Genomic DNA, 23304 nt, shown 5'->3' with positions numbered 1-23304 from the left:
GAAGCGTTTTCTATTTGTCCTGACCCCCTCTGTCGCTCCTCAACAACTCACTTAACCTTGGCATTGTCATTGATATTTTCAAAAGTGCGGAAATCATCCCCATTTTAAAGAAACCGGGTGTGAACCCGTCAGTTCTAAGTAATTATCACCCCATCACCCTCCTACCCTAGCTGGGTAAAGTTCTTGAGGCATATGTTGCCAACTGTCTCAGCTCATTTATTGGACATCAGATTTTGGACACCCATCAGGCAGGATTTAGACCCGTCCACTCCACAGAATATGTCATACTCGCCGTTATGGATGAACTAAGAAGAGGAGCCGATAACGGTATCCCCCAGGCCCTGGTCCTCTTGGATCTATCAGCAGCCTTCGACATGGTCAACCACAACATTCTGGTTGCCCTTGTCAGAAATGCTAGGATACAGGGTCTGGCACTCAGTTGGCTCTCCTCTTTCCTTGGCAACCACTTTCAAGCTGTGCGGCTGGCTAATTTCTCGTCCAACAAGAGGGAACTGACCTGTGGGGTGCCTCAGGGCTCCTCTCTCTCCCCTCCTTTTTAATCTGTATCTCCTCCCTTTATTTCGATCTTTGAATGAAAAGAGGATGGAACATTCAACTATGCTGACGACCTCCAATTGGTGTTTGAAATCAATTTGTCAGCATCGTCAGTTACTCACTTTCAATCTACCATGATCTTCATTAGGGATTGGATGCATCACAACCAACTCAAGCTCAACCCTGCTAAAACCAAGCTGATTCTCACAGGTGGCTCCTCCAACCCATGGCATTCCAACTTCTGGCCAACCTCTCTTGGTAACCCTCCGGAGCCTGCAGATTCTGCCAAAAGCTTAGGCATCGTGATTTCGAACGACCTGTCAATGAATGCCCAAATAAGCTCAGTAGTTTCTGCTAGTTTTTTTACAATTACGGAGAATAAGGAAAATCAGCAGATTTCTGTCTAGGGAAGCTCTGATCTTGGTTATTTTAGCCTTGGTCATCTCCCGATTGGATTATGCCAATTCCTTATACTGTGGCATCTCTGCTTATCAGCTAAAATGCCTTCAGCTGGTTCAAAACCAAGCCACCAGACTTATCTTTACTAACCCAAATGGCAGCACGTGACCCCCATAATGAAAAACTTACAGTGGCATCCCATGGCCAAAAGGTGCGCTTTCAATTTGGGATGCACCATTTTTAAAGGTCTTCACGGCAGTAGCCCTGTCTTTATTTAATCTAGGATTCAAAGATATATCCCCTCTCGGGATCTGCGTTCTTCTCACCATAACCTGCTGACAGTTCCCTCTTTTAAACGAAAAAAGCTTGGAGGCTTTCGATTTGCTGCCACAGGCCCACAGTTCTGGAACTCTCTCCATGTGGAGATGAGACTGACTTCATCCTACGTACAGTTCAGAAAAATGCTCAAGACCTATTTGTTTGCTCAATCATATAACATTTAATTTCAGCTTCCCGCAACCTTATTTCTGCCCTATCAGCGCCATGAAACCGCATGGTGAACGTGCGCTTTATAAAAGTTTTTAACATAACATAGATAATGGGAATCATTAATGGAGAAGAAAGAATCCACCATAGTGTTAGGCACTTTAACCCAAGCATTTGTGCACCACAAACTATTTTTAAGACTGAGGTACTTTTAAACTATATTATTCCACCATTTTTAGGATCCGTGTATTTGAAGTTCAACTAAGGTGTTTTCCCGCTAGCTTGGTTTACATATAACCGGTCTTCATGTGTTGGTAAATCCAAACAATGTCCCTCATGCATTATGGCACACAAATATGAGCAGCACTTACTATTCTTCTGTGCTGCTTATTCTAAACCTAGAACGAAATATGTTGCTCCGCTGTGTCAGATTATGGGCATATCAAGTAGATTATGTAAAACTGAATCAAGCATTCCCATCGACCATTCTGACTCTAGCGAATGAGGTGATAGCACAGTAGACATCAACTCCAAATTTATTTATGCAGCGTGGCTGACAAGATCCAGAATACTAGAGAGTTTGGTCATACTTAATCCACAACAAAGTATTTATTGTTTGAATGTATTCTGTTGTCTTTGTCCCCTTTTAAGTGATTTTATATTTTTATTGACTCTTTCAGATTTATTTTGTATTTGTATGAGCTCATGTTGATGTAAAATTGTATATCTTGTGTTTTGTTGATGGATTTTATTATCTGTTCTAACGATAAAGAAAAGAATAGCCACAGGTGTAGCATTTAGTCCAATCCTATTCTTACCCCAATCATTAATGTCACACTGATCCTTCCCCTGAATTTAACTTTAACACCCTAATTCGCTGACCCTGAAACTGTCATTGTAGCTTTGTCTCTGTAGTTGTACATAGAAGTACTGGATTTGATGTAATGGTATGTGTCGATGTAGTGGCTTCTGTGTGATGTAGGTCCTCTTCATTTAGATTCAGCATGAAATTTCACAACATCTCCACCCACCCAACAAAGCTCATACATTTTGACAGTTAAAAAGCTAGGCAATCTTTATTTAGTTTAGCAGTTTGCTGACTCTTTGCCATTGAGCAATCATGCTTTTAATGTTAGATTAATGTATTTCAGGCTTGCACAATGTTTATATAAACGTATAAACGTTTCTTTGTTAAATGTTTGAGGAAATATCAGTGAGTGTTGGTTAGTTGGTGAGAAGTCACATCATGAGTTTTAGATTTCCTTTAGCTGCCTCTGATGTAGTTGCTACTCACAACCTGATATCTTGGGCCAAAGGCCATCCAGGGTGAGAAGGGGAGCAGCGAAGGTTTCCAGAGCCTCGGCTGGACCTGTAGTTTAAGAGGTCACGGCTGACATCTCCTTCATATGGTAGATTGAAATGAAATGGCCTGGCTGGGATATCTTTCAAGATGCAGCAGCAACAGGCTGACTTGAAGGGGTTGATCGTTGGCTTGGCTTCTGCTTGTTTTTGCTTCTGATCCACAGTTCAAAGAAAGAGGATCACTGTCAAATTGTATGGTTTGTTTCCGTGGGGTTTCCCATATGCCTAAAACTACCTCTGTGTGGACCTGCTTATTTGGCAGTGGAGAGCAGGCATGTAGGCTCTAAGCTTGTACCCAACTATAAATTATCAGTAAGTGGAGTGAAAGATCAGAACCTTATTCTGATGCTCTTGCATTCCTAGGAAGGCATAGAAAAGAATAGCTAGTTTGTCAATGCTTCAGACAGACATTCAGAAGTAAGCAGTGCTTCAAAGTAGACCCTAATCTTTATATAGTACCAAGCACTATTTTCACTAAAGATTAGTTCCCTGTACCAAAACATGAATTAAGTTGGCTAATCACATTACATACTTGACAGGTGCATGTTCCATTGCCTTCTGCCCCTTCAGAGCAGGATCCTCGGTTGCTGCAAGGGCTTGCTGCTCCGCCTGGGCATGCTGTCAAATTTAAGCAAGTGACAAACAAAATGTCAACTTTAATAACATATATACAGTTTATATTGACAAAGATGGTGCAGTTACACACAGCTGATTCAGCAAAACCCTGGACATAGCAGAAGTGGCACTACATACACATTGACCTTAATGATGTCATAGGAAGTGACATTATATAACCTATGACCCCACAACTCTTCCCAAGAGGTGATGTCACATTACCTTAACCACAGGGATATCATGATAGCAAACAAACAAAGCGAGTGAGCCTGGCCTCTTCTAGAGAGATTCCTGGAATGGTTGGGTCCCTGCCCGTAGATAATTTCAAGAACAAGCATTGGTAAAGTCAAGAAGTCTCACCTATGCAAGAGCTATTGGCTTTGCCAATGTGTTTCAGCCTGGTTATACATCAGCGTTGAGACTGTTCAGCATGGCTAACAGTGATTGCATAAAGGAGAGTGGTTTGAAAGAGAGTGGAGTGGCATTGTGGCATAAAGAGTTGAAGAGTGGCCTAGAATGGAGTGGATTGTCGTGGAGTGAAGTGTTATGGAGTGGCGTAGAATGGAGTGGCGAAGAGCGTTGTGAAGTGTTGTGGAGGGAGAAGTGTGACGTAGAGTAGAACAGTATAGAGTGGAGTAGAGTGGAGTGGCACAGTGTTGTAGAGTTGAGAAGCATAGTGTCGTAAAATGGAGTAGCGTAGACTGGAGTGGAGTGGCATTGAGTGGAGTACAGTAATGTGGAGTGGCGTAGAGGGCATTGCGCAGAGTGGATTAGAGTGTCATAGAGTAGGGTGACATGGAGCCGAATAGATGGTCATAGAGTATCATTGAGTGGTGTAGTATAGCAGAATGGAATGACAAAGTGGAGGAGAAGGTTATAGAGTATTGTGCAGTGGAGTAGCGTAGAGTGGGGAAGAGTGCCAGAGTACAGTGGGATATAGTGGTGTGGAGTGGCATGGAGGGAGTTGCGTATAGCTTCATAGACTGGAGTAGTGGAGTACAGTGTCGTAAAGTGGCATATGGTGGAGTAGAGTGTTATAGAGTGGAGGGGCTTAGATTGGAAGAGCGTAGAGAAGAGGGCTGTAGACTGCAGGGGCGTAGACTGGAGGGGTGTAGAGTGGAGAGGCATAGAGGGGAGGGGCATAGAGTGGAGGGGCATAGAGTGGAGGGGCATAGAGTGGAGGGGCATAGAGTGGAGGGGCATAGAGTGGAAGGGCATAGAGTGGAAGGGCATAGAGTGGAGGGGCGCAGAGTGGCGTAAAGTGTCGTAGAGAGGCATAGAGTGGAGTAAAGTGTTAGAATGGAATAGAGTGGAGTTGAGTGGAGTGGCATAGCATAGAGTTAAGTGGCCTAGAGTAATGTGTCAGAGTGGAGTGGAAGGGAGTAGAGCAGAGGGATGTAGAGTGAAGCAGCATGAAATGGAGTGGCATAGAGTGGAGTGGCATAGAGTAGAGTGGCATAGAGTAGAGTGGCATAGAGTGGAGCAGTGTAGAGTGGAGGGGCGTAGTGTGGAGGGGCGTAGACTGGAGGGGTGATGAGTGGAGGATAGTAAAGTGTCAGACTGAGGTAGATTTTAATAGTGTAGAGTGTTAGAGTATAGTATTGTGGAATGAAGTGTCCTAGAGTGGAGTTTCATACAGTGGCGTAAAGTGGTATGGAGTGCAGCGGCATAGAGTGTTGCAGAGTAGAGTATAGTGGCCTAGAGTGCAGTGGTGAAGAGTAGGCTGGTGTAGATTGCAGTGGCCTACAGTGCATTGGTTTTGAGAAAAGGGCTGTAAGTGCAGTGACCTAGAGTGCAGTGATGTAAAGTGCAGTGATGTAGAGTGGCGTAGAGGTGAGTGGCACAGCGTACATTGCAGTGGCATAGTGTAGTGTGGAGAGGCGTAGTGTGAAGTGTTGTAGTGTGAAGTGGCGTAGTGTGGAGTGGCGTAGTGTGGAGTGGTGTGGCTTAGAGTAGAGTGGAGTGACACAGAGTGGAGTGGTGCAGAGTAGAGCAGCACAGAGTGGAGTAGAGTGGCATAGAGTGCATTGGTGTAGGATAGATTGTTTTACAGTAAAGTGAAGTGGCATGGAGTGTTGCAGAGTTGAGTGGTGCAGGGTAGATGCAGTGGCAAAGACTGTAGTGGCGCAGAGTAGGTTAGATTGGCATAGAGTGAATTGGCATAGAGTGAATTGGCATATAGTGCAGTAGTATAGAGTGTAGTAGCGAAGAGTGCATTGGTGTAGAGTGCAGTAGAGTGGCTTAGAGTTGAATGGTGCAGAGTAAAGTGCAGTGTTGCAGAGTAGAGTGCTGTGTAGTGCAGAGATGTAGAGTAGAGTGGCACATAATGTATTAGATTAGAATGTATTAGCTAGAGCACAGTGAGGAAGAATAGACTAGACTGACATAAAGTGCTTGGTGAAGAGTAGAGTATAGTGGTGTAGAGTGCAGTTGTGCAGAGTAGATTGCCGTAGAGTGCTGTGGAGTAGAGTGCATTCATTTTGTTTAAAGTGGTAAACTGTACAGTTGTGTGGAGTCCAGTGGTGCAGAGGATAGTTGATATGGAGTAACATGGATTGTAGTGGTGCAGAGTGGAGTGGCACAGAGTGCAGTGGCAGTTAGAGTGGAGCAGAGTTTAGAGGTGTAGAGTGTGGTGGCATGCAGTTAAGTGATGCAGAGTAGAGTGGCGTAGAGTGTTATGGTGTAGAGTGTAGTAGAGTGGCTTAGAGTAAAGAGGTGCAGAGTGGAGTGTTGTGGTGTTGAGTGCAGTAGCATAGAGGGCAGTGGTGCAAAGTAGAGTAGCATAGAGTGTAGTGGAGTACAGTAGAGTGTTGCTAAGTAGAGTGGTGTGAAGTGCAGTGGTGCAGAGTAGTTTGGTGTAAAGTGCAGTAAATAAAGTGCATTGGTTTTGAGTAAAGTGGTGTAGAGTGCATTGGAGTAAAGTACAGTGTTTTAGAGTGGTCATTTAGAGTAGAGAGGCGAAGAGTGCAATGGTGTAGAGTGGTGCAGAGTAGAATGGCATATAGTGGAGTGGGGCAGTGTAGATTGTAGTGGTGTAGAGTTGAGGCGTGCATCGTAGATTGCAGTGGCAAAGAGTGAAGTTGGCATAGAGTCATAGAGTGAAGTGGTCAAAAGTATATTGTTTCAAAGTAGAGTGAAGTGGTGTAGAGTGGAGTGGTGCAGGGTAGAGTGGAATGGTGTAGGGTAGAGTGCAGTGGTGTTGAGTGGCATATGGCATAGAGAGCAGTGGTGCAGAGTAGAGTGGCACAGAGTTCAGTGGTGTAGTGTTGCAGAGTAGAGTGTTGTAGAGTGGAGTGGAGTAGAGTAGAGTGGCGTAGAGTGCATTAGCATAGAATGCAAAGGCACAGAGTAGAGTGATGCAGAGTTGAGTGGCATAGAGAGCAGTGGCGTAGAGTACAGCAGTGCAGAGTAGAATAGAGTGGCGTGAAGTGCAGTGACATAGAGTGTGATGGTGTAGAGCAGAGTGGCTCATAGTGCAGTTGCGTAGAGTGTTGCAGAGTAGAGTATAATGGTGTAGAGTGCACTGACTTAATAAAGTGGTGTAGGGTGCATTGGCATAGAGTGCATTGCATAGAGTGCAGTGGTGCAGAGATGCAGACTGCATTGGCATAGAGTAGAGTGATGTAGGGTAAAGAGGCAGAGAGTGTAGTGGCATAGAGTGGAGTGGTGCAGAGTACAGTGCAGTGATGCAGAGTGGAGTGCAGTGGAGTGGAGTGGTGCAGAGAACAGTGCAGTGTTGTGCAGAGGCACAAAGTAAAGTGGAGTGGTGTAAAGTGGAGTATGCATGTTGTGGTAGAATACTGCCATTACGGAGAACACATTTTCATGGAAATGACCAGTAGATTTGCACAGACATACAGTTTAACTGATACAACTATGCAGTGTACAAACGATAATGAGTGGAAAAGTCATCACCTAGTGTACTGATTTTTTTGATAGTATTTACATTTTTGTTTCCCCCGCACTTTAGAACTACCAAAAACATGTTCTTCATTTGTGCTTCCCTAATTCGAATGTATTTTGAAATATCTGCACAGTTAATTTACAGACATTAAAATTGGTTGTGTGCTAGAAAAGCATAACATTTTTACAGCCTTGATCCAGCACATCCCCCCATACCCAGCATGATTCTCACATAAATCCTCTCACTTTGGAGTCAGCGAAAGAAAAGTAAACACCAACCTCCCTCAAAAGACAGAGCCAGACATTTTACCCCTGCCTCTGAATGCACTGCACATTTGCCAAGATAAGAACAAAACTTAAAGGACAGTTTACAGGCAGGAGCACTGGTGGAAGAATACTAGGGTCCCTTGTAAACAGGATATGCTCATGGAAGGGATAAACTCAATCTGGACAGCCTAAAGCAAATAAAGCCACAAAGCCAATGGAAAGCAACGAGTGGAATGCATTCTCACTGAAGCTTTCTGAATGTCCCAAAGCTGTCTTTAGCAAATCAGACCGCTGCTCATCTGCTAGGCTTCGTTGTAAAAAAAGGAGTCAAATAGTACATTTTAAAGCACAATTTTGACACAAATTTCCTTATAAAACATAGGCTCTTAAAGGGCATTCATTAAATATTCAAGTCCTTTTCAGGTGTGACAAGGTAGAAATCCTCGTGCTCTCCAGGGGTTGACCCCATTTTCTTTTAAATGTGCTATCGGGCCACTATCTGTCCAAAATTACCTCCATTGAGCCAGGTCAATCGTTTTGCGATGGGTGCCCATGATATGCACGCATGCCGCAAAAAAAGGCAAAAAATTACATACAATATGCCACGGCCAGAATGTTGCTATTAATGCTGTCCATCTTTAAAATGGACTTTATTATGTCAGAGTCAACAATTTGACATTGTTGCTCTTCCACCCTTAAGCCATGGTTGTCTTCCATTATGGCGAGAATTTCCTTCAATGTGCTACCAACTTTTCACCACAGGTGCCCCCCAGTGCCATGAATTTCTTCTGGGATGTCAGTGCAAGCATTTTTCCAAGGGTTCCCTAGTTGCTAAAAACTGTACTTGCATATTAGTACCTAAGCTGTACAATGGATGCCGATTATACCAAAAATGTCCCCAGTATGTCAATGTCAGTATTTTCTCAAAGGTGTCTGGCATGGTAAGAATTGTCTTCAGTATGTTTGTGCCAGTATCTTGCCGTAGGTGCCTCTATAAGCTAAGAATTACCTTCAGTATGCCATGGCCAATGGAACGCTCGCAAGAATACTCACGTTTGCATACATTTCATTCACACTCATTCTCATTCACTCATTAGCACTCTCTTGTTCTCATTTATTTACACTATCACTCATTCTAACTCTGACCCATTCATACTTACTCATACTTGCTCTCACTTTCCCTTTCTCAAGTCACTCCTACTCATTCATTCCTTCACTCATTTATTCATGCTTTCTCATTCCCTCATAGTCTCATTCACTTACTCACTCTCACTTTTTCTCTCATTCCCACGCAAAATTACACTCACCCACTGTCACGCTCACTCATTTTAACTCTCACTCTCACACTCACACTCAGTAACACTCCCTCACACTCATTCTAACTCATTCATTCTTATTTACCAACTGTTAGAAATGGGGGTCTCTAGTTGGCAATGGTTTGCACCGTTGTTCAAGTAGGGATCCTTCTTCCTAGTCAGGGTGAGGGGGATACATTTCTAAATTACCTCTGCTCACCCCTTTGGTAGCTTGGCACGGGCTCATCTCAGAGGCAGTGTGTAAAACATTTGGGCATTAATACAGTATTACAGTGAAAACACTACAAATGGACACCACACCAGTTTAGAAAAATAAGTAATCTTTATCTGAACCAAACAAGACGAAAATGACAAACATTCAATATACAATGATCAAAATGTGATTCTTAGAAGGTAAAAACAGCTCTATCCATAGCAAACTATAGATGCAACACTTTCAACACAAAGTATCTTGGATGCGTCACAATCATAAACAAAAACAGCCGCAGGGAAGGTAATGCGTCAGTTCCTTACGCCCAGGGAAGGTGATTCATCGGTTCCTTACTTCAGAGGAGGAGATGCTTCGGTTCCTTACTGCCACGCAGGGGAGGTGATGTGTCGGTTCCTTATTGAAGGGGAGGTAATGCGTCAGTTTCTTATTGTGCAGGGAGGTGATGGATTTGTGTCTTACTGTGGCTCCAGCGTTCTTGTAGACTTGGTGCAATGGTGCGATGCGTGTGGTTTGGTTCTCGATGCAGCGGCAACAGCAATGCTTTAGTCTCTCCAGCCCAGGGGCATAACGCAGGCCCCATCAGCCCCCGCGGTGCAGGGGGGGCCCCCTAAGCACCGCACTTCGGCCGGAGAGCTCCAAATTGAGTCCGGAGGAGGCCCCTCCACATACCCTGCAGGGGGGCCCCCTTAAGTTTCTTTAAGCCACTGCTCCAGCTGCGGTCCCACGACGCGTTGGTTCTTCCAGCCGCATAGCAAGGCCTGCGTCGGAATCGGTGCGCTGATCTCGGGCTTTGGAGCACAGGATTCAATGTGCAGTGATTTCTCCAGCCGCGGGCAGGTGCTGCGTCCGTTTCTTCAGCGGGCGATGCGTTAGAAACAGGTGCAGATGGGTCACGCTTCTCTTGGTTGTGTCTCTTTTCCAGCTCCCAGCAGCAGGAACAACCTCCAGAGGCCCGACACAGCAACAGGCACCTCTTGGCAGGTCAGAACCACCAGCAAGGATTTTCAGGGGAGCTGGTAGTGAAGTATTTGTGACCCTGAGAGTTCAGAATAGAAGGCAAACTCTACTTCAAGCCCTTGAAGATCTTCTTCAAGCAGGATACACAGAACACAACAAAGTCTTTATCCTCTCTTTGGCAGAAACAGCCACTGCAGGCCAACCCCCAGACAGCACACAACAGTACTTCTCTTTCAGCTTTCCCAGCTCTTCTCCTTGGCAGAGGTTCCTCTTGAGTCCAAAAGTATTCTAAAGTTCTGGGGTCTGGGCCCCAATATTTATACTGCATTTTCCTTTGTTTTCTGGTGGCAGAGAGTCCCTGTGCTTAGTTCAAACCAGTTCTGTCCTCTCTGGTCCAGCTTCCCAACAGGAGGTGGAGACAATATTGTATTAGGCAGACCAGGCCCATTCGGGTGCAAGGAAATCTCCTCCCACTACTCTAAATGCAGCCCAGGTCTATTCAGCCTAGCCCTGACTCATTCGGGAAAGGCAGGACACACATCAACCTCCCCAGTGGCTGTTTGGGAGAATGAACATCCCAGGCCCTGTCACTCCAAAGCCAGACAGTTAATCCACAAACAAGCAGAGGCACACAGGATGACTAAGCAATAAAATAGAAAAAGTGAGGGATAGAAGTTTTGTTTGTCTCAGGATGGATGTATAAGTCGGGGGAATGCCCCTATTTGGAAGAATTCTGAGACAAACAAAACTTCTATCCCTCTATTTTTCTCTCCCCATCGATTTTCATCCTGTCCGCTGCCTATTGGGCCAGAATCTCTTTTAGGAACAGCTACCCGTGAGAGTTGTACACATGTGTTCTAGGAAGCATGGATACTGGATTTATTTTTTCACTCCCAGTCCCTACTTCTGTGGTTTGTGTAAGCAAGAAAATACCCACTTTCTATAAGTGGCATTTTCAAACACACAATATAACAATCTTTGTTACTAATACATGCATTTTTATATTCTGAGTTCAGGCATACTAAACTCCATCTTTCCATCTTGTCCCAAAGGGAAGTCATGCTTATAAGACGTTATAAATAAACTCCCATTCTATCCTATGGGACAGATAGCCTTTCAATAGTGAAAAACGAAATACCTTGTATTTCACTGTCAGGACATGTCACACATACCAGGACATGTCCTACTTTTCACTTTCACATACACTGCACCCTGCCCAAAGGGATAACTTGGGCCTACCTTAGTGGTAACTCACATGTAATAAAAGGGAAGGCTAGGGCCTGGAAAGTGGGTGCACTTGCCAGGTCAACATGGCTGTAAAAATTGTGCGCAGACACTGTGGTGGCAGGTCTGAGACCCCTTTGAAAGGCTGTTTGTGTGGGTGGCAGAATCAATGCTGAAGGCCAACTAGCAGCATTTGGCTTACAGGCCCTGGACACAAAGAGTGCACGGTACTAGGGACTTAGTAGTAATTCAAACAAGCCGATTATAGAAACACCAATCCATACTAACAATTTACACAGAGCATATGCACTTAATCACTAATCAGCAGTGGTCTAGTGCCCAGAGTCCTAAAACCAACAAAAACAGGGTCAAAAACAGGAGGCCAAAAAGCAAAACGTCTGATGATAAAACTGATGAAAAAGCCAGAACTAACACCTACTCTCACTCACTTGCAGTCAACTCTTACAATCAGTCTATTTCATTCATGCTTAGTGACAGCTAAGCTTCCTCATTCTCAGTCACTACCAGCCAATGACTCTCGTTCAGTTTCAGTCTTACACACGCTCACACATAGAAATAAGTGCACGCATACACATACTGTCTCTGTCATACAAAACCATTCTCACCCGTAATTATGCACATAATATATGGTTAAAAGCATTTTTCTTACTTACCTTAGCTGCCAGCGAACATCTCATTCCAGCTCCTGCTGCTCCTTTTTTTGTACAATTATGGGGAATAATACACTATTATTCACTATTAGTATAATAAAAAATATACCGGAGCGGAGCCCCAGTGACCATAACAGCAGGCTACAACTGTGTTCTTGGTACTGATTTGCCATGTCTGAGGTCAGCGGTCACAAATGCAATAAATATCAGGGATTGCAAGGGCAAAGCCAGGAGTCACAGCTCCACCCCTGGCAACCCCTAAATGAAGCCCATGCAGTTACAGATACTAGAAATACACGTAATGCGTATCAATATCATGCTAAAGGCAATTTTTGATTTTATATTTAGAGTGGCACAGATCAACATTTCACTACAAATGTGCATACACATACTCACATCGACAAATTATGAATGATATTATTTGGTGAAAATCTTAAGCCGACATCGTAGGGTTCAGGGAATGTAAATTTAGATATTTAGCAGCAAGTTGAACAGTGTCAACTGTGAGGCACTATTGTTTAACCCCAGTTAATGCGAGAAGGCATGATGACCAGAGGTGGACACTCTTCCTTCCGAAGCCCCTCCCCTCCCTGCGCAAGCTGGGTCAGAGCCCGTATTTATTTTCCTAACTCGGCAGTTACTGGGATAAAAGCTGGTGTTGCAGTTACCAAAGGTGATTTCTCAAGTGGTTTTTGACAAATTATATTTGTCTGCAAAGATTATATGACATAAATTAACTGATGCACAAATCAGTGATTTGTACAGCGGAAGTTAACCGCATATTTGGTCAAAAAGGTTAGTACAGTAAAGGATTTAAAAAAAAAAAAGGCAAGGTTAAGTCAAGCAGTTTTAAATAAAAAAATAATAATTGTAGCACTCTACAGCATTTGCTACCAGTGAACACCAGAGTATAGGAAGGCCTTCATACGTTGTTCCGAACAAGGTTGGCCTTAGCGCTGGTGGCGCCCAGTGCGACAATCTTTTTCCGCGCCCCCCAAATGACCTACCTTCTTCTCCAAGGATTACCACTCTACCACCCTCCACCAGTGCCCCTCATCTCTCCAGACCCCCTCTCGCAAATGTAATTTAGGGGCATATTTACAAGGACCGGCGATAAATATCGCAAAGCGCGCTAAGCGCTTGCATATTTATCGCGGGCTATCTCTGGAATTTATCGCCCGGTTTGCGCGTTATTAACAACGCGCATCGTCGAGGCGATAAAAATTCCAGGGATAGTTGGGATATCGCCGTTTTCCATGGTGGAAAACAGCAATATCCTAGATGATAGGGCCTGTGGTCTTAGCCACAAAATCCACCCCCCATGTTAAGTATGCCTTAGTCAGGAATTTAACAGACGTTAAATTCCTGCGTTAAGGCATACTTAACGCGATTTTAAAAATCGCTACCCTCCCTTGTTAATATCGCGAAGCTGCCTTCACGATATTTTCCCAAGGGAGTCTTGTCAGGCACGCCTCCTTTGCATCTCATTAGCGATGCGATCCGAGGCGTGCTGCAAACGGGCACTAAGTCAGCAAGACACGCGATAGTGTGTCTTTGCTGATAAGGCGATTAAATTATCGCCGCTTTTTGCCCGAAAACGGACGCAAAAGCGGCGATAATTTCATATCGCCGCCTTGTTAATATGCCCCTTAATTTGCTTTATAGCGCTATTCATACCAGTGTAGGGTGTCGGAGCACTTTAGATCACCCATAAACTATATAGTGAGAATTAATTGTATGTGGATAGATCAGTCTACAGGAAAGTTTACATAAAACAACGAGGATTACAAAGATGTAAAAATCAAACATCATTCATACTAGAAGTTATTATTTTTGAAGAAGCACACATTTAGGATTTCAAACATACCTCAGTGGTTGGGGTTGGTTTTACTAATACGAATGTATTTCTATTCATACAAACCATTTTTTGCAACTTTAGGATAATGAACGACTGGGGAAAAACGTAACTCTCTAACTTATACCATGCAATTTGCATGCAGCTCTATGATGACAGTTCATAACTCACTATATTAGGATTGTAACTTATGAACTGCAAGTAATAAAAGGATCTCTGTGACAAAAACAGTAACACATTTGAGCGATCCACATCAATACAGTTCTGTGATCAGCATGGTACACGTTCTTTGCAGCAGGCATAATAACCCTCTGCGCTACTTTATGATGAGTCAAACCTGCTTTGGACAATACTCCACCTCTCTACAGCAGGAACATTAATCACCAGTGCTATCTTGACATTTTTATTGTTGCCTGTGCTGCCAAAAAACTCACCCAAGTAAAAAGTGCAAATGTCTATGGTAAATAACACATGTACTGTGAATAAAAAAGTTGGAAAAGTTAATCATACTTAGGTAATATAGGCATATAAAATAATCAATCAATCAAGACATTTATAGAGTGCACTACCTACCCGTAGGGTCTCAAGGCGCTGGGGGGGGGGGGGGGGGGTGCCGCTACTGCTCGAACAGCCAGGTCTTGAGCTTCTTCCTGAAGGAGGGGTGGTCTTGGGTCAGGCGCAGGTCGGCCGGGAGGGAGTTCCAGGTCTTGGCGGCCAGGTAGGAGAAGGACCTTCCTCCTGTAGTGGCTCTGCGGATGCGTGGGACGGCGGCGAGGGCGTGGCTGGCAGATCGGAGGTGGCGTTTGGGAGCGTAGAAGTTGATGCGGTTGTTGAGGTAGCTCGGGCCTTGATCGTGGAGAGCTTTGTGTGCGTGGGTAAGGAGGCGGAAGGTGATTCTCTTGTTGACCGGGAGCCAGTGCAGGTCTCTTAGGTGTCCGGAGATGTGGCTGTGTCGTGGGATGTCGAGGATGAGTCTGGCTGAGGCGTTCTGGATGCGCTGGAGTCTCTTCTGGATCTTGGCGGTGGTTCCGGCGTAGAGTGCGCTGCCGTAGTCCAGTCGGCTGGTGACGAGGGCCTGGGTGACGGTCTTCCTGGTCTCTGTGGGGATCCACCAGAAGATCTTCCGAAGCATGCGCAGGATGTTGAAGCACGACGAGGAGACGGCGTTGACTTGCCTGGTCATGGAGAGGGAGGAGTCCAGGATGAAACCCAGGTTGCGTGCGTGGTCCGTCGGTTTGGGTGCGGTGCCCAGGGCGGGGGGCCACCAGGAGTCGTCCCAGGCGGAGGGCGAGGAGCCCAGGATGAGGACCTCCGTCTTATCTGAGTTCAGTTTCAGGCGGCTCGTCGTCATCCACTCGGCTACCTCTCTCATCCCTTCGTGCAGGTTGGCTCTGGCGGCGGCGGGGTCGTTAGTCAGGGAGAGGATCAGCTGGGTGTCGTCGGCGTAGGAGATTATGTTGAGGTTGTGTTGGCGTGCGATGGCCGCGAGGGGGCTCATGTAGACGTTGAAGAGAGTAGGGCTCAGCGAGGATCCTTGAGGGACGCCGCAGATGACTTCGGTGGCCTCTGACTTGTACGGTGGTAGGCGGACTCTTTGTGTTCTTCCGTCGAGGAAGGAGACGATCCATTCCAGTGCCTTCTCCTGGATTCCGACGTTGCTGAGGCGCTGCACTAGGGTGCGGTGGCAGACCGTGTCGAAGGCCGCGGAGAGGTCTAGGAGGATGAGGGCCGCTGTTTCTCCGTTGTCCATCAGGGCTCGGATGTCGTCAGTGGCGGCGATGAGGGCGGTCTCGGTGCTGTGGTTGGCACGGAATCCGGACTGCGATGGGTCGAGGGATCCGTTCGTCTCGAGGAAGGCGGCCAGCTGTTTGTTGATGGTCTTTTCGATGACTTTGGCTGGAAACGGGAGTAGAGAGATGGGGCGGTAATTCTTGAGTTCGGTGGGGTCTGCTGTAGGTTTCTTGAGTAGAGCGCTGAGTTCGGCGTGCTTCCAGCTCTCGGGGAAGGTGGTGGTGTCGAATGAGGTGTTGATGATGTCCCGTAGGTGGGGTGCGATGACAGCGTCGGCTTTGTTGAAGACGTGGTGAGGGCAGGGGTCGGTCGGAGATCCGGAGTGGACGGAGTTCATCATGTGGACGGTGTCTTCGGTGTTGACCGGGGTCCAGGCGCGGAGGGTGGTGGTGGGTGGCGTTGCTGCGGTCGTGGCGTGCGTCGGTTGAGTGCTGAAGCTGTTGTGTATGTCCGTGATCTTGTTGTGGAAGTAGGAGGCGAGGGAGTTGCAGAGGTCTTGCGATGGGGTGATGTCGTTGTTTCCGGCGTTGGGGTTGGAGAGCTCTTTCACGATGTTGAAGAGTTCCTTGCAGTTGTGTGCGTTGTTGTCCAGCCGGTCCTTGAATGCAGTTTTCTTGGCGGTGCGGATCAATTGGTGGTGTTTCCGGGTGGCGAGCTTGAGGGTGGTCCTGTTGTCCGGCGTGGGTTCCTTTCTCCAGGCTTTCTCGAGGGCTCGGCAGTTCTTCTTGGAGCTCTTGAGTTCGTCGGTGAACCATGGGGCTCTCTTATTGCCGGGTCTGCTGGGCGGGATCCTCAGAGGGGCGAGTTCGTCTGCGCATTTGCTGATCCACTTCGAGAGGTTGTCGGCGGCCTGGCTGGGGTTCGCTGAGCTGGCCGGAGGGTGCTGGCTCAGGGAAGCAGCGAGCTGGTCGGCTGTGATCTTGTTCCAGCTTCTTCGGGCAACCTGTTGCTGGTGGTGGTGGATCGTCGTTCTACTGAAGGTGAAGTGGATGCATCTGTGGTCCGTCCAGTGGAGTTCTGTGGCGTGGCTGAAGGCGATGTCTTTGCTGGATGAGAAGATGGCGTCGAGTGTGTGTCCGGCGAGGTGGGTGGGTGTGGATACCAGCTGCTTGAGTCCAAGGTTGGCGAGGTTGTCGAGCAGGGTGCTGGTATTGCAGTCGTTGTTGTTCTCCAGGTGGAAGTTGAAGTCCCCCAGGAGGATGTAGTCAGCGGAGGGGAGGGCGTGCGGGCTGACGAAGTCGGCGATGTCCTCGCTGAATTGAGTGCGTGGTCCCGGAGGTCGGTAGATCAAGGTGCCTCTGAGGGTGGTCTTCGGGTCGGTGTGAATCTGGAAATGCAGGTGTTCGGCGGAGGGTGGGGTGTTGTCAGTGCTGGTCGTGATGCGGATGGTGTTCTTGTGGATGATGGCGATGCCTCCTCCCACCTGGTTGGCGTTGCGGTCCCTCCGGGTGATCTTGTAGCCTTCTGGGATGGCGATGTCGGGCGCTGAGGAGGCGTTCATCCAGGTCTCCGTGATGAAGGCAACGTCAGGGGCTGTGGCGTCTAGGAGGTTCCAGAGTTCGATGGCGTGTCTGTGGACGGAGCGGGTGTTGAGCAGGATGCACTTGAGGTGGTTGCTGCTGGTGTTCGGCTTGGCAGGTGCTGGTGCCGGGCAGGTCCGGATGCAGGTGAACTGGCAGGCGAGGCAGCTGAAGGGTCCGTGGGTGTGCTTCGGAGTAGCTCGGTAGCATCCCTGGGTCCTGCCGGTGTTGAGTGCGATGAGGGTGGCAGCGGTGTACGTCAGGCGGGTCGATCGGGGTCCTCGAGGGCCAGGGGTCCTGGCACTGGGCGCGGTCCAGGCGCGGACGGGCATAGATGGGCTTGCCTTTGGCGCGCCTTCGGCGCACAATCGGCGCGCCCGCTGCGCGTGACCGCTGCGCGTTCGCACGGTCGCCATATATGGCGAAGTGCGCGGGTGGGCGGAGCAGCTGGGAGGGGGGAGCGGGGAGGGAACAGAAGGAAAAAAGGGGCGGGGTCGGCGGTGGTGGCGGGAAGCGGGGAGCGGGGAGGGAAGACGGCAATACAGCGGGGGAAACAGCAATCAAAACAATACCAGTGCAATTTAACAAATAAACACAGAGAAAGCCAATTAAACAAATACGCACAGCAAAAGGACCAGGGGTGCAATTTAACAAATAAACACAGAGAAAGCCAAATAACAGAGTTTTATATTAACACTGAAAGGCCCATTTTTCATGCTGAGCTGTTTTCCATGAAATGTTTTGCTTTCTACTGCAGATGCTGTAACTTTCCAGAAGCCACCTGTTAGTTAGTGAACAGGCATTTGTTTTGTACTAAACAACGGATAGTGAGGTTCTTACCTGGAGGAGAGGAGTCAATGCAAAGGATGATGCATGGGAAGAACTGTCTGTACAACAAAATGTGGAAGAAGTAACGTTTTAAGGACTTTTGCCTGTGGCTCAGTATGAAGACGCAAGAAACTGGGGAGTTTACATACTCCTAAGGGTTTATTTAAATCCTTCTGGATGCTGTGAAGGAAGAAAGTGATACTTGTTTCCATTTGCAATATTGTTTGTTTATATTACTGTAGGAAAGGCTTCTCTCTCTCACATTTCTGGAAATCCATCCCTGGGTTTCTTGAGACCATATGTCTTTTCATGAGAGATTACTTTGAGCCCATTTCCTGTTTTATTAGATGTCTGCTGATTTATAGTTGATAATACTGTCCAGTTTAATGATTTGTTTAATTTGAAGTGCAGAGGCATTTTTCCTATGCATTTATTCTCTCATCAGAACTCTTTATTGGGTTTATGAATGTACACAGAATATGGAACTCACTGCTTTCCGAGATCAGATCCAATCCTTCCACTACATCCTTTAAAAAGCTGGTCAAACGACTACTCCTGAACAAAGGTTAACACCATCATCCTGTGATCATGCGCTTGTTTATATTAATATACCCCTATGGGTCTTGTTCGCACTTATTAAAACTATTCCAATAAATAAACAACTTATTCTATTCCATTCTAATTTGTATAAGCAAGGAGACTACAATTTTAGCAACAACTTAAGTTAAATATTACACTTGGAAAGAAAGTTTGACTCTACAATTGCAGCAGGTTTCTGTGGATAGACTTTGGGACTGCCAAGGAAATGGCACCTGTACAAGGTATATCCCTTAGTGTCCGTTCAGTCATTAAATACCTTGATTCCCATCATTTCTGCACAGTGCACTTTAGTGAAAGTTAGAGGGGCTAGCAGTAAAGAAAGAATTCAATGCTATCGTGAAATGATAGTGGATTGGTGTGTCTCACACATATGATATCTGCATTTAACTTTTAAACAAGACAACGTGAAAAAGTATAATGGAATGAATCAGGTACCTTATCAAAGCAAAGTCAATAGCTGTGGTTAATGGAGGGAAGACATTTGTGACGCGGTTACCCTTGAACAGAATATTCTCTCTAATTTTAAGGATATAAATGTGATTATGTTTTTTACTTATAACTTGGTGTAATGCATCAAAGTTCAATTTGGTTATGTAAGAACAAGATTGTTAAATAAATATTAGGAAATGAACTAATAAAAAAGAGGCTGCATACCTATGCAGATTGTTTTGTAAGAAGATGTACAAATGTAGAGTACATGATATTGTATTGTGATGGGACTGCAGAGAGCATGTGGACAGGTTGCAGGAGTGTGATACTCCCTGCTCAATGACCTGCTGGTGTATCTAACACGACTTATTGTGACTTAACATGTGATTGGACAGAAGACATGTCAGTCCATCTGGCTTGTCTTATGTGGCAGAGTTAATGACGAAGACTCTTCTGCTAGAGTCAATCACTGAGTGAAATGTACTGGAGCACATTAAGAGATGGTAACTCCCTACTGTTAGGAGATGTAATTCCGTGGTGGGTAAATATTCAGACAAACGTGTTAGAGCTTGCTACAGAAAGAACTCGTGGCTGACTTGAGTGACCTTAGGTAGCACCCTAATGCTCTGGAGACTACTGCAGTACATGCTTGTGTCTGACTTCAGGGCCCTGTCATAATAGTCTACGTCCCATGACTAGCAGGCTGCTTATCCTTGGCAAATACTGGAATTCATATAGTCAGACACAAGTCCATTCTGTAGCAGGCTGCAGTACACTAGGCTGAAACTAGGATCTCTTGAGTCAGACACAGTTCCTTGCTGTTAGCAGGCTGCATTACCTTAGTTACTGAAGATCCCAGAGGCCCACACCAGTGCCCCATCAATTTTGAGATGGTTGAGAATTTTGAGCAGAGCTGATTCTCTTGAATATCCCCCTTTTTATGACAGTGGAGAGAAACACTGCCAAACATTCATTGGCATTGCTATTAAGATAGGTATATACGTGAAAACGGAAGCTAGACCTCATGCCTTTTCCAATGTATCCCAAGACGTATGATACCTTCGGGTTCAAATAACCAAACTGTCATGCACAACCCAAAAATATTCAGATTTGCAGCTGCACTGGTTTTATATCTACGCTTGAAGGTGAAAATCAGTGTCTCAGTCAGTCACTGGAATTAGCCCTAATTAGCAAGGCCCAACAAAGTCTGAGTACATCAGGGGGGTGGGTGCTTTGCAGCTTGTGTCTTCAGTAAACGTTCAACAATTAGAATCATGTAGTGCAGCTGGGAATGGTATCACAAGAGAACAGCTTCAGCTGATCTGTAGGTGCGGAGTCAACTAGCCAAAGGAGCTGCCAGGTAAAGCTGTGGATGTGGGGTGCCTGATTATTAAAGAGAGGAGTTGCTAGCAGAGTTAAAGACAAGTGTATCGCATTACACAGCTCCATGTGGGTAGGGGTAACCGACAACAATAATCACTGAGGAGTGAGGCTTTTAATTGTAGAAAGTCAGATGAGATGGAACTTCAATAAGTTTGATGCAGAGGGGTCTTTGTCTAGACTGGTGGATATGCTGTGCAGAGACACAGGTATGATTTCTCTACATCAGGTTTAATTTAGATATCTCGATGACTGGGGGAAGGGAGCATGTCTTGGGCTCCATGCAAGATAGCAGGGCTCCACTAAACTCCAGTGACCCTGCTGCTCCAGTTTGTATCCTACGATGTAGAATCCGGGCAGATCTATCCATACTAATCTCAGATAGATGGAGGAAGCTGGCGCAAATCATGTTCTGCACCCAGGGATGCTAAAATCCTCAATTTGCAGCTGTGGCAAGTCATGGTTGCCGACAGACCACTAGACAAGAAGGCTGCCAAATAGCACCTGCATTATCTGCTGCGATACCTCAGATCAAATCGTCTCAAGTCGTACCTTCCCAAACAAAGTGTCAAAGTAGGTTTTGTGTGTCATGGAAAGTTTGGGGGTGATCCGTGCTGTGGGCACAAAGAAATAGGGGCACAAAATAAGGGTGCATTTGTAATGTTAATTCCCATAGGAACATGTTGTCGAACCTACAGCCCGAACCGCTGTATGGAATTACATCAAATTTGGCAGAAAGGTAGATATTTTTATGCAGAGTGCTCTTTTTCTTATTTGGTGAAAATCCGTTCAGTAGTTTTTGTGAAAATAAAGCCAAACAATATAGTGATATCTCAGGCTATGGATATTTTGTGGAGGTTCGCAATGGTCGTGGAGATGTTGTGGCAACTTCATGGTAAATCACAAATGCGCTCGCCACCAGGGATGCTCTGATTGGCTGGAGGCAACCTGAACAGAAAGTTGCAGCCGTCATTATATCGAACAGGAATGGTTCCCTGGGCTGGAAATTTGTATCAAAGATAACCTAAGCGGTCACGGGGGAGATACTCTGACCCTATGTTTGAAAAATGGAAGTGTTAGTGACAAAGTTGATTTTTTTAATCATGCACGATATTCGTGACCGCCAGTGCCCACCATGTACCATCGTGGGTACATCGTGAATACTTCGGTGACACCGCAAATATTGTTGAAAATATAAAAATATATATATATATATATATATATATATATATATTTGTACACACTCACCAGTCACTGTCACAGACTCATGTATGCACTCATAAACTCACTCAGACACATACACCCATTTACATACCCCCTCACATACTTATACAGCCACCCACATACCCACTCAGGTACTCATGCACCCACTTACAGACTCACTCAGAGAGGTATGTACCCATGTACAGACCCACTTAGAGACTCATGCACCTACATAGAGACCCACTCATAGACTCATGCACATAGTCTCATACCCACTTAGAGACTCTTACATTCACTCACAGACCCACTGAGACACTCACACACCATCTCATGGATCCACTCAAACATGCATATACCCACTCACACACCCATACAGTCACTCACACACTCAGTCACAGACCCTCTTAGAGACTTATGCACTCAGTCACTCACTCATATACTCAGAGACTCACACATCTACTCACAGACACACTCAGATTTACAGGAACCCACTCACCCACCAACTCAGAGTCACACATCCACTCACAGACCTACCCAGACACTCACCCTCCTAGTCACAGACCCACTCAGACACTCATGCATGCACACATTCACTCACCCAGACGTATGCTCTCACTCAGAGACCCGTTGAGACACTCATACACCCACTCACAGATCCACTCAGACACTCATACACCCACTCACAGATCACTCAGACACTCAGACACCCACTCACAGACCCACTCCAACACTCACACACCCATACAGTCACTTAAACACCCACTCACAGACCTACTCAGAGACTTATGTACCCAGTCACTCAGAGACTCACACACCCACTCAAGTCCCACTCAGACACTCACACTCCCAGTCATAACCCCACTGAGAGACTCATGCACTCACTCACTTACCCACTCAGACACTCATGCACCCACTCACTCAGAAATTCACTTAGACACTCATGTATCCACTCACAGATCCAGTCAAACAGTCATATACTAACAGATTGACTCAGAGAATCATGCAAACAACAACATATCCATTGGGACACTGATGCACCCAGTCATAGATGCACTGAGACAGTCACATAGTTTGTTACAGACACATTGATAGACTGATGCACCATCTTACAGATCCACTGAAAGACTTATAAAGTGAATGAGAGACTTACTGATACAGTGATGGATGCAGTCACAGATTCCACTGAAAAAGTTATACACTGTGTTGTAGAGATATCATGGGAGTTATACAAGCTACTATAGAGTCATTTAGATAGTAAGGTGTTTAGGGTGTTGATTATAATCCATTTTCCAGTTCTAAGTTTTGCATGTGGAGGTGGCTGAATTTCCCTTAAAAAAACAAAGGTTACAGGGCTGTTCTAGTTAGGAAACAGAATTTTAAAAAACCTTAGAAATTCACTGAATAAACCAAAGGTTTACAGAGACGTTATAGTTAGACTGACATTTTACTCATACAAAACCAGTGAAAATTAGCAGTTATAGTTACCTGAGCTAACTATAACTCACCCGCCCGCAATGAACTGCTTATGATCTCCCATATTGCATCACTCATGACATGGTCAGTGACATCACTGATCACATCTGAAATGACATCATGGATGACATCCGAAATGACATCACTGAGCCATAGAAACACCGACACACCCACTTACACCCCCATAAAACATGTCATACACCCAATCCCTAACAACCTAATTCACAGAACCCATACAAACTCTCACACATCTTGTCAC

The 23304-nt window shown here is 45.8% G+C and overlaps 1 protein-coding gene across 1 annotated transcript in view; it reads right to left on the bottom strand.

The window, feature by feature from the left end:
- LOC146855445 (stabilin-2-like) overlaps positions 1-23304 on the bottom strand; it is a 1201024-nt gene that overhangs the window by 1098344 nt on the left and 79376 nt on the right. Inside the window, 1 exon segment of the mRNA XM_085653243.1 lies at positions 3335-3420. Within this exon segment, the coding sequence (XP_085509369.1) occupies positions 3335-3420 (86 nt within the window).

This window comes from Triturus cristatus, chromosome 4_1, assembly GCF_964204655.1.
Source record: "Triturus cristatus chromosome 4_1, aTriCri1.1, whole genome shotgun sequence".
NCBI lineage: Eukaryota > Metazoa > Chordata > Amphibia > Caudata > Salamandridae > Triturus > Triturus cristatus.
This window is presented reverse-complemented; position numbering and strand designations above follow the sequence as displayed.